General features: G+C 46.1%; 1 protein-coding gene across 7 annotated transcripts in view; it reads right to left on the reverse strand.

The window, feature by feature from the left end:
• The window catches only part of Tom1l2 (target of myb1 like 2 membrane trafficking protein), a 121,981-nt gene that overhangs the window by 40,959 nt on the left and 66,979 nt on the right, over positions 1-14,043 (reverse strand). For 4 of the 7 annotated variants that reach the window (XM_006246508.5, XM_006246506.5, NM_001399549.1 and 1 more), the window contains exons 2-4: positions 12,034-12,118; positions 6,586-6,664; positions 2,097-2,246 (exon numbers count right to left, since the gene is read on the reverse strand). In XM_006246508.5, coding sequence (XP_006246570.1) covers positions 2,097-2,246; positions 6,586-6,664; positions 12,034-12,118 — 314 coding nt within the window. Of the gene's footprint in view, positions 1-2,096; positions 2,247-6,585; positions 6,665-12,033; positions 12,169-13,192; positions 13,282-14,043 lie in introns of those variants that run through there. The other 3 variants (NM_001399550.1, XM_063269332.1, XM_039086309.2) reach the window with 3 other exon arrangements.

The raw sequence follows: 14,043 nt of genomic DNA on the forward strand, positions 1-14,043 counted from the left end.
TTATCCATGCAGGGATTGGTTCCAGGAGCTGTTAGGATACCAAAGTCTGTGACTAATCTGGTTCTTGTATGAGCTAGCTCAGTGTTGTCTCTTGATTTTTAGTTTAGGGATTTATTCAGACAACCAGTGAAGTATCAATGTTATATGAATAGCTAGAGGAGTAATGACAAGGGAGGATCCGTACATGCTCGGCACACAAATTAACTTTTCTGCCATAGTTTGCAGCTAAAGTTGGTTGAGATCACAGCTGCCAAACCCTTGAGCACTGACAATCGCTCACATAGTCAATAAAGGGTTAAATACAACATGGCAAAGCACTACACCAAGCTCATCACTTACTACACCAAGCTCATCACACGGACTGCAAGGACAGAAAGTGGCACGTTGGTAAGGGTGTGGAACAGCTACAAGTTCTGGGTACCTCCTGACCCAGTACTTTCTCTTGCGGTACTGAAGTGAAACTGTCAACTTCACGTACTCAATACATGCCTAGTTAAAAAAATGCATGTGTTCCCCAAGAAAATACACTGGCGGCTTGTGCAGCAACTCCAAACATAAAGCACCCATGTCCATTAGGAAGGCTAACAAACTATAGCTCACACGGTCAGACTTTAGGCTAGTGTACACTGCTGCTAGTCAGCAGTGGGGTGGCCTGAGGACACAGATGTAGGTAGGCCCCTGTGCTACATGCCCAAGAGCAGAAGAGCAGAAACCCAGCCTCATTTTATAGAGAAGGGAGATGCCCAGGAGTTAAACATCAGCCCAAGGTTAGAAGTATTGCAGGAGGACCTGGAAGAAGCTAGATTTAGGGAAGTAGTGATCAGATGAGAAAGTTGTAAGGTCAGAGCAGGCAGGAACAGGCACCTCTGGGACAGAGACCTGTGGGGCCAAGCCAGTGAAGGGGTCCTGTATTCCCTCAGCAGATCATACCATATCAAGCTGGCTGTGTTTACCTAGGAGCCTGAGGAGGCCTCAGGTGAGCAAGCCCTCAATGAATGTCTCTTTCCAGTTCTGTAGCTAGTGTGAACCTTGTAGGGGCCTGACCCAGAATACAGAGTTTAAGCTGGATGTCCCACCTTTTGTAAGAGAAAGCTACCATTCATTTCCCTGGAAGTCTGCAATCGCAGCAGAGGAGTGGGTGCAACTGAGGAAGTACACTCCAGGATTGAGGGAGGGTTGCAAAATGACAGCAGAGCATGAGAGAGGGCTCTGTCACCCCTGCCCTTTCTCTTAGCCTCAATGAGCTACATTCATCCACTAATCTAAAAAATACTACTATTCAATACTGACAATCAAATGCTCAGGACCCTAGGACACAGCATTCCAGGGCTCTCCGGGAACCAACTGAGTTGAACAGAAAAGACAGCAAAGCTGTACCTGACAATCACAAGGAGGATCGTGATTAGGAAAGAAAGCCAAACTTGTGCTTCAGGGTGGGGGTTCTCTGCAGCAAGCACTAGGAAGAGACAGGTGCTCCAGGAGCCGGGACAACTCTCTAGACAGAGCAGCAGGCTCCTGTGTATTCGCACATCCCTGAGCCTCTCATCTACAGTGGTCTCCTGGTTATTCTGTGTGTCTGTGTGTCTGTCAGCCTTCCTAAGCCAGCCTACCAGCCACTGCCCCTTCTGGAGTCACACTCACATTCTGACCCAGTCTCCCTCTCATCGTGGCTCTTGCCCATGCACTACTCATGCATATTGGATGTGCTTATGGGTTCAGTACCATGCCAGTAGGGTGCTTTGTCTAAAATCTGTGTACAACCCAGATCAGAAATGTTTAATGCTTCCCCATTACCTCTACAGGACCAACTCCAAGGCCTTCACTCAGCACACACAACCCATAAGCCCTACCCACTTTGGCCTCACCTCTTACCCACCTTGCTCCCCACCCCAAGCACAGCCCTGGATTCTATACTGTATTCTGCTCTCCAAAGGCCATTTCAAAACATGCTTGTATTGAAATGTACATGTATTTTGTAACAAATATTTAACTCCCCAAATTTGTATATTTTTCTCCGAAATAATGGGAAAGCATGAGCACGTATCGCAGTCGCCATCTTGCATACCTGACAAATGGGGTGAGGGAAGCCAGCTCACCTGAATTAGAGCAAGCACTTTGTCCTGGACGATGGTGGGAGGGTTATTCTTGGGAGAGATAATTCTGACCAGAACACTGTCAATGAAGTCTCGGTTGGCTACAAGGAGGTGAAAGCGATGGCCACAGTTCTTCACACAAGTCTCCAGCACCTGAAGTTGTGGGGGGTTGGGGGAAGGTCATCACACTGGAACAGGAGGGAGGGTAGCTGAGTCCCTCCCCTTTCAGTCATGCTTCCAGATCATCCTCCTGCTCCATCTCCAAAGCCAACCCTCACACATCCCCACACTAATTCAATCATCCCTCTTCCTAGGGAATGACAATCCTATGTTGCCTGAAGGTCCTGGCCCTGCACAGTAACCCGGCAATTAGGTTGGTAATTGAGACAGGTTTTTTATGGTCTTCTAATTGTGTCAAAATGACTGAGAGGTTACTGGAAATTAACATTTTAATTCATCCCTCTAGGCCTGGGTGCAAGATCTTAGCCAATGGGACCCAGGCTCTGTTGCAAGAGGAAGTTGCTGAGTGAATTACTGACCCTTGTGTGTGAGAGAGCAAATACAGATCCCCAACATACTCCTGCTCTGCAAATAAGGTCAGGGACAACCATGTCCTGCAACCTTTGACAAACAGTGTGTGGCTCCGGCTGTCAGTTAGTGTTAGGTTCCACCCACCCTTCTTCAGTGAGACCTTGCTCACTCCAGTCTTATCTGAGGAGGTCCCTTGGACTCAGTAGCTTTGAAAGGATGGCTGTCAGTTTATGATCAAGTGGCAGTGGGAGACAGACTCAGATTTGCTACTCCCTCCCCGATGACCCAGGAAAGTTCCACTCAGCCTCTGTGTTTTCATCTGGAAAGTGGGAGCAAGGAGCTCTCCCTTGCAGGGAGAATTAGAGAGGATATATGAACTATTTCTGCAGCCTGCACAGGACAGACAACCATCAGGACCACTTCAGAAGGCTGCTGCATCCAAGGCTTCTTGCATTTTCCCGGGAGAGGTACTGGGAGTACTGGGAGGGCCTCTCCAGCCTGAAACACAGTTTTCTGACTCTGTTTCTCTTGAAAACAGCCCAAAGGATCACCCAGTCCTTCCCAAACTCCCTCTTCGAGGGCCTGCTAGCAAATGCCCATGCAAGAATAATGCCACAGCAGAGGACACTTCTAACCACCTCGCTGTTCCTGTGTGACCAAGAATTAGCTTTAAGTTACTCCCTAAGTGGTTCCGGCCACAGGCTTTTGCCTTGACAATGTGCAGAGAAAAAAAGGTTCACAGTTATGACACAGACTGAATGCTGGTTCCATACCAGGTACAGTGAGATCCCTCCATATTACATATAATTTCATTCCATTCTCATAACTACTATGGTCCCTTCAAGTATACTTGGTACTTTATTTTTCAAAGCTAAGAGGCTTAGAAAGGAAAAACTGACCCAGAGAAAGATGGAGACTGTTTTGTCCTTCTCTCAGAGAGCTAGGGATTGACCGCATACCTTGTGCACAGTAGGCAAGCACTCTACCACAAAGTTACTTCCCCAGCCTGGGTCAGGAACTCTGATTCACATTCTCAGGAGTCCTGACCTCCTGACCCACCTGAGGACCAAGTCATCCCTCTTGGAGCTTTCTTGCAAGCAGCCACATCAGCTGTGAGGCCGCAGAAACAACAACTGTGTCATGGATTATTTGTCCTTCTCTTATTCTTTGAGCTAGCTCTCAAGGAAGGCATGGCCCTGTTTCAGATGTCAAAGCTGCTCAGCAGCATCAAGAACCTCCCCCTAGGAGACCCAGCCACTCTGCAACCCCGAGCCGCCCTGTCCTTCCTCTTGCTGTGCTTCTAGAGGCCCCACACATTACTCGGTGTACCCAGGAAGTGTAAACTCATTACCTTTGGGGAGTCTGTACAACTGCAATTTATTTTTAAAAAGACTTATTTTATTTATCTTTAGTTCATGTGTATGGGTGTTTTGCCTGCATGTGTGTCTGTATACCAAGTGTGTACAGTGCTTGTGAAGGCCAGAAGAAGGCACCGGATTCCCTGCAATTGGTTGTGAGCCACTATGTGTGTGCTGGAACCAAATCTAGGTTCTCTCCAAGAGCAGCCAATGCTCTTAACTGCTGAGCCATCTCTCCAGGCCCATAACCACAAATTTTATTCAGCTTAGGGGAAGTTCTCTTTTTTAAAATCTCTGTATCTGATTCTGGGTGACCCCGAGATAAAAGTTCTTACTCTCGGGGACCCATGGGGCTGCCAAGAGGAACAAGAGAGGTTCTTTCTGTTCTGTTCTTTCTCTTCTGTGCATATTGCAAGTACCTTTTCCTAGGATTCTCTACTCATTCTCTAGACTCTGACAATTGTGCTGAGCCCTTCTTTCCTGAGGGGCAGGTGAGGATCAGCACAGTAGGAGGCTCAGGAAGCTGACCTGAGTGAAAATAACTAAAAACAGGGGAGTAGGTTGGGGTCAACCCCCAGTTCTGCTTCTATTTCTAGGGAAGACCATGGGCAGGATGCTATTCTTTCTTTCAGTTTTCCCATACAGCAGACTTAAGGTCAGTGTGTCACATCCTAGCCATGGAAAATGCCCTGTGCACAGTGCTTGCAGCAGCCCAAAGTCTCTGTATGTGGGAGGCACAGGAAGTCTTCTCTATCAAAGCTACTTTAGGCCACCCTTACAAAAAGGATCCGGGCAAACCTGACTTTGTGGGTTTTAGGGAATGCAGCACAGTGGCAACTTTCTGAGATACAGCCAAAACCCATGGAATAAACAAAGGGGGCCTCTAGGCAATGAGAAGCAGATGTTAGGAACACATATGTGAAGGCTCAGGCAGAGAGGCCCTCAGGATCTCTAGCTCCACTGGATAAATACTAACAGCCTAGGCAGGGACAGATGTGCAGTTGGGAAAGGGCCACCAGGAAGGAACAGGGCTGACAGAAACTAACAAGCAAAGCCATTATGGCAGATACAGACCATGCCAACTGTGTCAGGCAGGGAGCTAGCTGCAAGAACAACGGGTCTGCATGTCCACAGGCCTCCCAAGGTTTGCAGAAAAGCCTTGGCCATGAGGAAGGTCAAATGAAGGTTGCCAAGGGATGCAGTCAATTTAAAAAGCTTCCTACATACAGTGGTTACCATGAAACTGGCATGAAGAGGGACACATGGCAGAGCTGGCTCCCCAGTGATGTATGTCACTAAACATGATTCTCACTTTATCCTGGGCTCTACCAACGTTGAAGTAAAAAATTAAAGCTTTCACCTATTTCTCAACTGACTTTTCTCCTCTGCTGTGCAAATCCCATGTCCCTGGCTGAGGTAGCTCTCCTATTAAGATTTGGACTTTATTCCGGGGGGGGGGGTCGGGGGGGTGGATGGAAGATCACGACAGTTCCTCTGCTTTACAAGAAGATATGTTGGGGTTGGGGATTTAGCTCAGTGGTAGAGTGCTTGCCTAGGAAGCACAAGGCCCTGGGTTCGGTCCCCAGCTCCGGAAAAAAAAAAAAAAAAAAAAAAAAAAAAGAAGAAGATATGTTGCAGCATTTTTGAGATAAATAACCCACTTTTCTCCACCTACAGAAGTTGACATGGTGACTTGTTACAGCTTCTATTAAAAAGCCACTGTGGCCCAGATTTTACAGCATCTGAAAAACTGTTAGCTTTTAAGTCAGAAATAGCACCTGAAATACCCTTTTTAGTTCTCTATGTCTTAAGGAAGGGCACAATTCTTATCTGTTTGCCCTGAAAGGAGTCATTTGGCTGACTTTTTCAAAAAACCATTGTATTATTTTCATTTTTATCTCAAACAAAAGACCATTCTATGGTGGCATACCACAGCTTGGTACTTCCCTAGCTGTGAAGGTAAAAATCCAAGGCCTCTCAGAGTCCAAAAGAAGAGCAATCAGCCCACTTTAGAAGGTTGTTGTAAACATCTCATGTATTTTATATATGTGAGGGTCCTGTCTGCATGTATGCCTGCAGGCCAGAAGAGGGAGTCGGATCTCATTATAGATAGTGTGAGCTACCATGTGGTTGCTGGGAATTGAACTCAGGACCTCTGGAAGAGCAGCCAGTGATCTTAACCTTTGAGCCATCTTCCCAGCCCCGGTTGTAAACATCTCATCACCATCTGAAATTCTCCTCTGGACAGATAAAAGTGAACACCTGTATAAACAGTAAACCGACTCCCAGCATCTCAACAGGCTCAGGGCAGGAGAAGATCTGCCCTGGCCTCTGGATCTTCAGTCCTGAGCTTCTACCCACTGTTGTGGGGTTCAACAGTGTCATCCACATCGTATGTTCTCCTGGTATACATCTACACATTTATGCTCACCTCCTGCATCAGAGGTGGGCTGGGGATCCTAAGTGTCCCCTGGAAGCTGCTGCTGAACCATGACAACACAGGCTACGTGCTGGAGGCCCATTTGCGTGGGCAGAGGGGTCTTGGAGGAGTAGATCTTGTGTGTAGGTGTCCTAGGCTTTCCCTCCCAGGAAACAATACTCACTGTCAGGGCCAGCATCACTTCTCTGTAGTTCCGGTTCCCACTGAGCCGCTTCTTCAGAGCTCGGATGGCATCCTTTGGCCTGGCAAAAGGACAGATAAACTATGATCCTCACAAGCCTCATGGGGCACTAGCCCAATGTCAACTAGTGTGGGATCAAGGTTGTTCAGTGTAGCATGTCTGTAAAAGTCTGGGGGAGGAGATGTCTACAAGAGGAAACAGGGATAATTACATCATGGCCTTTATGCAGCTGCAAGAAGAGAATAAAAAACTTTTTTGTACATTTTAATGAACCAAGCTCAAAAGACATAAGCATAAGAATAAATAGAATCAAGTATAAATATCACATGATTGTCTCAATAGATGAAAAAAATGCCTTTGACAGAATTCAACATCTTTTCATGAAAAAGCCCTGAATAAACAAGGAATAGAGAGATCATAGCTCAACAAAATAAAGGCTGTATGTGTGATAAATCTATGCACAACATCATATTGAACCAGAAAGCATTTCCTCTAAAATCAGTATTGAGACAGGATGCCAACCCTCTCTGGAGTCATTCAGTACTTGGGTTCTCAAAAAGAAACAAACTAGATACAATGGGAAAGGGAGACATTGGTATCTACAGATGATATGGTTTTACATATAAAATCCTGGGTCAGCACTCGGGAAGCAAGAGGCAGGTGGATCTCTGTGAGTGAGATGGAGGTCAGCCTGGTCTACAGAGAGAGTTCTAAGCCAGCCAAGGACTACATAGAAAGCCCTGAAGACTGCCAGAAAATCCTTAGATCTGACAATACTTTAGCAAAGTATCAGACTACCAAATCAACATCTAAAAAGCTCTGAAAAGGCAGTGATTGATGGGCATGCAAAGGAAGAAATGGACAATTCTACTCACAGGAGCCTTAGAACAGAAACATCCCTAACAGTGAGGCATAACATGTCTACCATAAAAACACCAAGGGAAGATCTTAACAAAGGCACTAGAAGATAAAAAGAACTCCCATGTTCATGTATTGTTGGAATTAATTTTGTGGAAAAGGTTAGTTTGGCTAGTATGAGCTATACATTCAATGCAATCCTGATCAAAATTCCAATAATATTCTTCACAGAAATAGGAAAATAATCCTAAAATTCATAGGAAGCATAATAGCCCCTAAGTGGTGAAGGAAACCAAGCAAACAAACCAATGTTAGACCTATCAGAACTCTTAAGTGCAGACAAGACTGCAGAGCCTTAGTGATAAAAGAGCCACAGTCCCAGCCAAACACACACCTGGAGTACTGCACACCTGGAGTACTGCACACCTGGAGTACTGCACACCTGGAGTACTGCACACCTGAAATAAGACCACCAAATACAGCACCTTTTTTTTTTTTATTTTCTCTCAAGGCAGGGCTTCTCTTTATAGCAGGCCTTGAACTCAGAGATCCACCTGTCTCTGCTTCCCAAGTGCTGGGATTAAAGGTGTACCTGACAAGACTCAAGGGTTCTACAGATGGGCAATTTCTAACAGGGATGCAGATTTTATAAAAACAGCATTTCAGCAGCTATGTGCTTGGATGGGCTGGGCTGAAGAAAGGCAACTTAATGGTTAAAGCACACTGGTTTGCTGTCTGCAAGCTCGGCTCAGCACTGTCACCCCAGACTGACAGGCTGCACCATCTCTCTATGTGCTCTCTTTCATCTCCTCTTGGATTTCCATGATGAGAAAAGCAGGCACTACCCTGGAGGACTGTGTATTTCTGGCTGACAGTATGTCAGAATGCCCAGATTGTGGGTGGAGGCCAATCAGATAGCAGGCAGACTCTGGTTAGGTTTAACTGAAAATCCTCTCCCAAGTGCTATGCTTCAGGAAGTGCTACCTGAGAGCAAAAGGAGAAGCAATTCTTCCTGCTGATCTGAGGGAGAAGCGTCAGAGCCGAGCATCACGATCAGGTTGGAAGAACCATAATATTGAAAACGATACTGAAGGCTGGAGGAACAACTGCTGAGTAAGGCCACCGTCAGGCCGGCGGGCAGGATCAAGGGAGACATGGACTGTGTGAAAGGGCCATGCCCAGGAGCTCTCAGTAGAGCTTTCTCAGGTGGGGCCCCATGGGGCAGTCCTTCTGCACCTCAGGACCAGTCTTTGGCCACCTGCACCCTTCTCAGACTCCTGCGAGCCTTCCTGTCTGGCAGTGGGAAGCTCTTCGGTGGCTCTCAAACAGCTGCAAGCTACGTCACAGCTTCCTCCTGCACCCCCACCCCCACCCAGCAACCTTCCTCTCTACTGCATTTACTGGATTTCCCGTGTTACTCTAGGATAAAGGCTGTAGAATAAAGTCTCAGTGAGTTAGGAACCATCAAAACAGTCATAAAATGATCCAGATCATTGGATCCTCATCAGAGCCTGCCTTGAATCTGATTGTGTGTGTGTGTGTGTGTGTGTGTGTGTGCGTGTGTGTGCATGTGTGTGTGCGTGTGTGCGTGTGTGTATGTGTGTGCGCGCGCGTGTGTGTGTATGTACACGTGTGTGTTTATTTCTCTAATTTTTACTATAACTCTATGAAATGAGAACTATTGGTATCATTTACCTGTGGTGAAGCTGAGGCACAGGGAGATGGCTTGTATAAGTACGTGGTGACATAAGCTTCTAGCCCAGGTAGATGGCTCCAGGCTCCACATCCCTTAACCCACACAACCATGCTTCTATGCATCTGATGTACACACTGCTTTCCAGCCTGGAGGTTCCACCTCTCTCCCTGTCATCCACCTGTCTTGTCCTGCTCATATCCTAGTATCCTATATGAGTCTACTGAAGTGTCATCTCCTTCAAAAAGGCTTTGCTGCTGACAGCACCCAGGCTGGCTGCGAGTCATGGCACATGTCTGTCTCTGTAGCTATATGCAGCTTTTCTTGCTGTTTCTTTGTCTCTGTCTCAACCCTTGTCATGCTGTAATAAGATTTTATTTACATGCTTGCATTTCTCATCAGACTGCCTTAGGGACTTCATTCATTCTTTACACACTTTAAAATATTTATTAAGAGCTGAATTTGGAGCTGAGATGTGGCTCTGTAGAGTGCCCTGGGTTTGATCCCTAGCACTGAATAACCAGGTGTGATGGTGCACACCTGTGATCCCAGCAGTCAGGAGATAATGCAGGGCGCTCAGAAATTCAAGGTCATCCTTCTCTATATAGCAAGTTTGAGGTCAGCCTCTGATATATGAGACCTGCCCCCAACAACACACACAAACAGAGACACATAGCTGATTATGTGTCAGCTGCATTGTGGCAGAGATAAAATACTGAGTGTAACAGAGGGAATTCTTGCCCTTATGAAGTGCACAGAATAGTAGCTGTGGGACAGGATAGATCCTAAGAGACATCACAGAGATTTGAAGCCCAAGTACAATACCACATAATATGACAAGAGGGAAGGGGCCAGAGGAGTGAGATTTATGTTGGGATCCAACAGCTGACGGGAACCACTTAGTGACAGGGAGACGGGCTGGGAGAAACATGAGGAACAATAGTCAGAAGCCCTCAGCCAGGAGCAGGAGAGAGAGGGAGGGAGGGAGGGAGGGAGGGAGGGTTTTGTTTTCTCTTTCCCCATGTGGGAGGGATTTCAGCAGACACATTACAAACAGCAACTCTTCAAGAATTACCATGCTGCCATTCCAACACACACGAACAAGAGGTTAGGGTGCTTGGAAACACAAGCAGCCCTTCTTAGAGCAGTGACTGAGAAAGCAGGTCCTGGTTACTCACACTTTGAAAGGGACTTAAATCATTTGGAAGGAAGAAGATCCCAAGGTTCTTGGACTTTCTGCCCTCAATGCTTAGATATCTGACTGGAAACAAAATTGGGGAGAATTCAAGGTGCTAAAAGAAAAATTAGTGAGGTTGAAGGGCCTTTAGAAGGGCTGCAGAGGTGTGTGATTAAGGGCTTCCTGGTAAAAACTTAATGCTCTGGAAGCCTTGCTAGTGAGCAAGTCACTGGCTGGAACCTGCATCAGGAGCTGATGGGAGCTGGGGAAGAAGCAAGGGTGCTCTTCAGGGAAAGGGGCAGATGAGAAGCTGCTCTGAGCCACACTTCCAGCCTGGTTCCTGATGCTCCCTCGCCATGTGCCTGACCCTAGGCCATCTGTACCCACTTCTTATACTCCCTTGAGGACAAGTCACGCTGCTCCAGAAGCCAAGCTCTATGCCATTCTAGAAGGCACCTCAGTCCTGCTCCCGTGGAGACAGCCGTACTGCGCACAGGCTGAACCACAGGCCCCAGCACCTGGGCAAGCCCTGGGGTGGGCCACACACTGACCTTAGCTCACACCTAGATCTGCTCTCTGCCTGCTCCACCTCAGCACTAGCTGCTCCATCCAAACTTTGGTGTTATCCTTGACATTTCCCTCATGTTCCACACCAGCAAATTCCATTAGCTTTAATCTCTGAATCTCCTGCATCCTTACCACCACATCATCAATTCACAACAGGGTGGCTGCAAGAACCCTATGGGTTTACCTGCTCTGCCTTTCTCCTGCCCTGGGAAGTCCATTCTGAACATGGGATGGCCATTCAAACTTAAAGCCAGACCACAACACCGCATCTGCCTAGATCCTTCCAAGAGTTCCCTACAGGGCGCAGCCCACCTGACCAGCTTATGTGGTTTGTCTTGTTCACAGTTTGCCTCCCTGCTCCAATCTGGCAGCTCCCCAAGAGGTGGAATTGTGTCTTTCTCACTGCTGTGCTCTTCACGTTTACCACAGTGTCTGCAAACGGCAGGCACTCCGTTAAGTCTCTGTCAAATGAATGCAGGACCGGCTTGAGAAGACTGCAAGTAGATAATACCACCAATCTACAAGCCAGGCTACCCGAGTCCCAACTGTTCTCCTGGACACTCTGGAGTTGAAAAGAACGTAGTAAAAGTAAATGGGGCGTTTATGGATAAAGCCCTAAACAGACTAGTCTGTAAGAAGTGTGAACAGAGTGGAGATTAGAGAAGGAGAGGACACAGAGCTCAATAACACCAGGAACGGACTAAAGCAGTACAGAGAAGCCAGAGGGCAAGCTGTACGCTCAGTCCACACACACCAAACATGTTCAGCCGCTCTGAGCCGTGGGTGCCCCTCTGTCACTCCTTTATCTGAGGATGAGCTGGGCCTACCTCCAGGGCACCCTAGAGAGCAACCTATGGCACAGACAGCCCCTGTGTCTGCAACATGGAAGCAGGGCCTGAGGAGGAATGGGGAGAGGTAAACAATCAGTACAGGAAGCCAGGCACTGCCATAGGGATGTGAGGAGGGTGCAGTGGGAAAAAGACAGGTTACTGAATTTCAGCTTATTAATGCCAAAGCAAACAGATCGAAAACAATAATAATTTTAAAAACAGACCCCCACAGTTGAACCCACCACACTGAGCTATGTATGATATCCCACCCAAACCGAGACAAGGCGTTTCCCAGGAAGACATACCCTTCTTCTGTCTCATTGATGATGTCACAGATCTCCATGTTCAGTGTCCAGTCCTCGCTCTGCAGGGAGCCATCTGTTGCCTTCTCTGTGAAATCAGAAAGAAACTGCTTTATATTTCTCCTGGAATATGGGGCCCTGGAAAGAAATGGAAAGAGACTAGAACCACTCCTGGGGCTACGACTTTCACAGGAGAACATCAAGGAATGCTCAACCTAAGGACCAAGGTTGTCTCCACTACAGACTGCAGATTCAGAGCCAAACCGCCAAGCTGGAACATAGGCTCCACCACTTACAAGTACCAAACCTAGTCAAAACTATAGCACACATCTCATCAGAAAAGTTAAATGGCTTAATAGGTGTGATCCCTTAGGAAACACCTGGCACACCATTTGTCCTCTATACATATCTGCTATCATAATCATGAAAAAGCATCTGCAGTGGTTAAAACCACACCTCAGGAGAGAAGGAAGGAGGGAAAACTCAGTGAGCTGCAGCAAGTGTGACATCACAGTTTAGATCTTAATCCCCAACCCCTGCCAACTGCTGCTTCCTAGACGCTAGAGGGAGCTATATGGCTCACCGACCTATTTCCCACCAACAGAGCCAGCTGACCTTGAACTGACACCATTTCATAATGACATAAAGCTCACTAAATGAAACACATGGTGTTGAGTCCCTGACATATAACAACCTGCTGAGCATTTAATGGAGAAGAAAGGACAATCTGGGCATTGAAAAAAAATGGTCCTTGGGCTGGAGAGATAGAGGTTAAGATGGCTGCTCTTCCAGAGAGCACATGGTGGATCCCAAATATCTGTAATTCCAGTTCCAGAGGATCATGCCTGAGCATGAGACATGAACATGGTACACAGATATATATGCAGGCAAAGCATAATAAAATAATTCTCCTAAAATAACTTCCCATGTGCAAAAAGATAGTTGTACACTTTTCTTACACTATATTAATTCAGTTTATTGAAGATGTGAACACAGTGTTGAAAACTAAAAACTCTTAGAAGAAAGCGGGGAGAACTTCCATGACACCTGAGTTGACGATAATCTCATGGATCTAACACTAACGGCATAGGCAATCATTATGGGAAAATAATCAAATTGAAAATTTGGGGCTCAGTGGCAGAGCTGAGTGGCAGGTACCTACCTTCCCCCAAGCCTGGCTTTGATCTCAGCACTACCAAACTCTGCCCCCATCATGCATTAAAGACACAAACAACAGAATAAAAAGGCAACCTGTGGAATGAGAGAAAATCTTTCAAAAATTATACATATGATAAAATATAAATGTTCAAAATATAAAGGACCCTGCAATTCAACAACAAAACTATGTATCATAATAAAATAATTGTTTTTAAAATGGCTTTCCTGGGCTAGCAAGATGGCTTACCAGTTAGGAGCACCAACTGCTCTTCCAGAGGTCCTGAGTTCAATCCCCAACAACCACATGGTGACTCACAACCATCTGTAATGGAATTTAATGCCCTCTTCTGGTGTCTGAAGACAGCTACAGTGTACTTACATACATATACATAAATAAATCTTCAAAACAATGGCTTTCTGTAGACAAAAAGTTTTCAACCTGTGTTCACATCTTTAATAAACTTAAGAGTTAGTATAGTATAAGAGGCTCATGATATACACATGATGAGAGAGAAAGGGTGCCAGACATGATGGTATATGCCTATAACCCTAGAGAGGCTGAGGCGAGAGGATCACAAGTTTGAAGCCAGCTTGAGCTGTAGAATCTCAAACAAAGAACAATAACAAAAATGGAGTAAAGACTCCAAATTGGCACTTCTACCAAGAAGAAATATAAGTGTATTTATATTATTATATAATATTATATAAATGATCATATGAGAGATATGTGATCAAAAATATTTACTTTAGGGATATACAAATAAAAAACTTCTATAAATTAGTTGTGATAAATACTTATGAAGATGAGGCAACAGGATTATGAATTAGAGACTATCCGTAGAGATATATATAGTT

Source organism: Rattus norvegicus, chromosome 10 (genome assembly GCF_036323735.1).
Source record: "Rattus norvegicus strain BN/NHsdMcwi chromosome 10, GRCr8, whole genome shotgun sequence".
Classification (NCBI taxonomy): domain Eukaryota; kingdom Metazoa; phylum Chordata; class Mammalia; order Rodentia; family Muridae; genus Rattus; species Rattus norvegicus.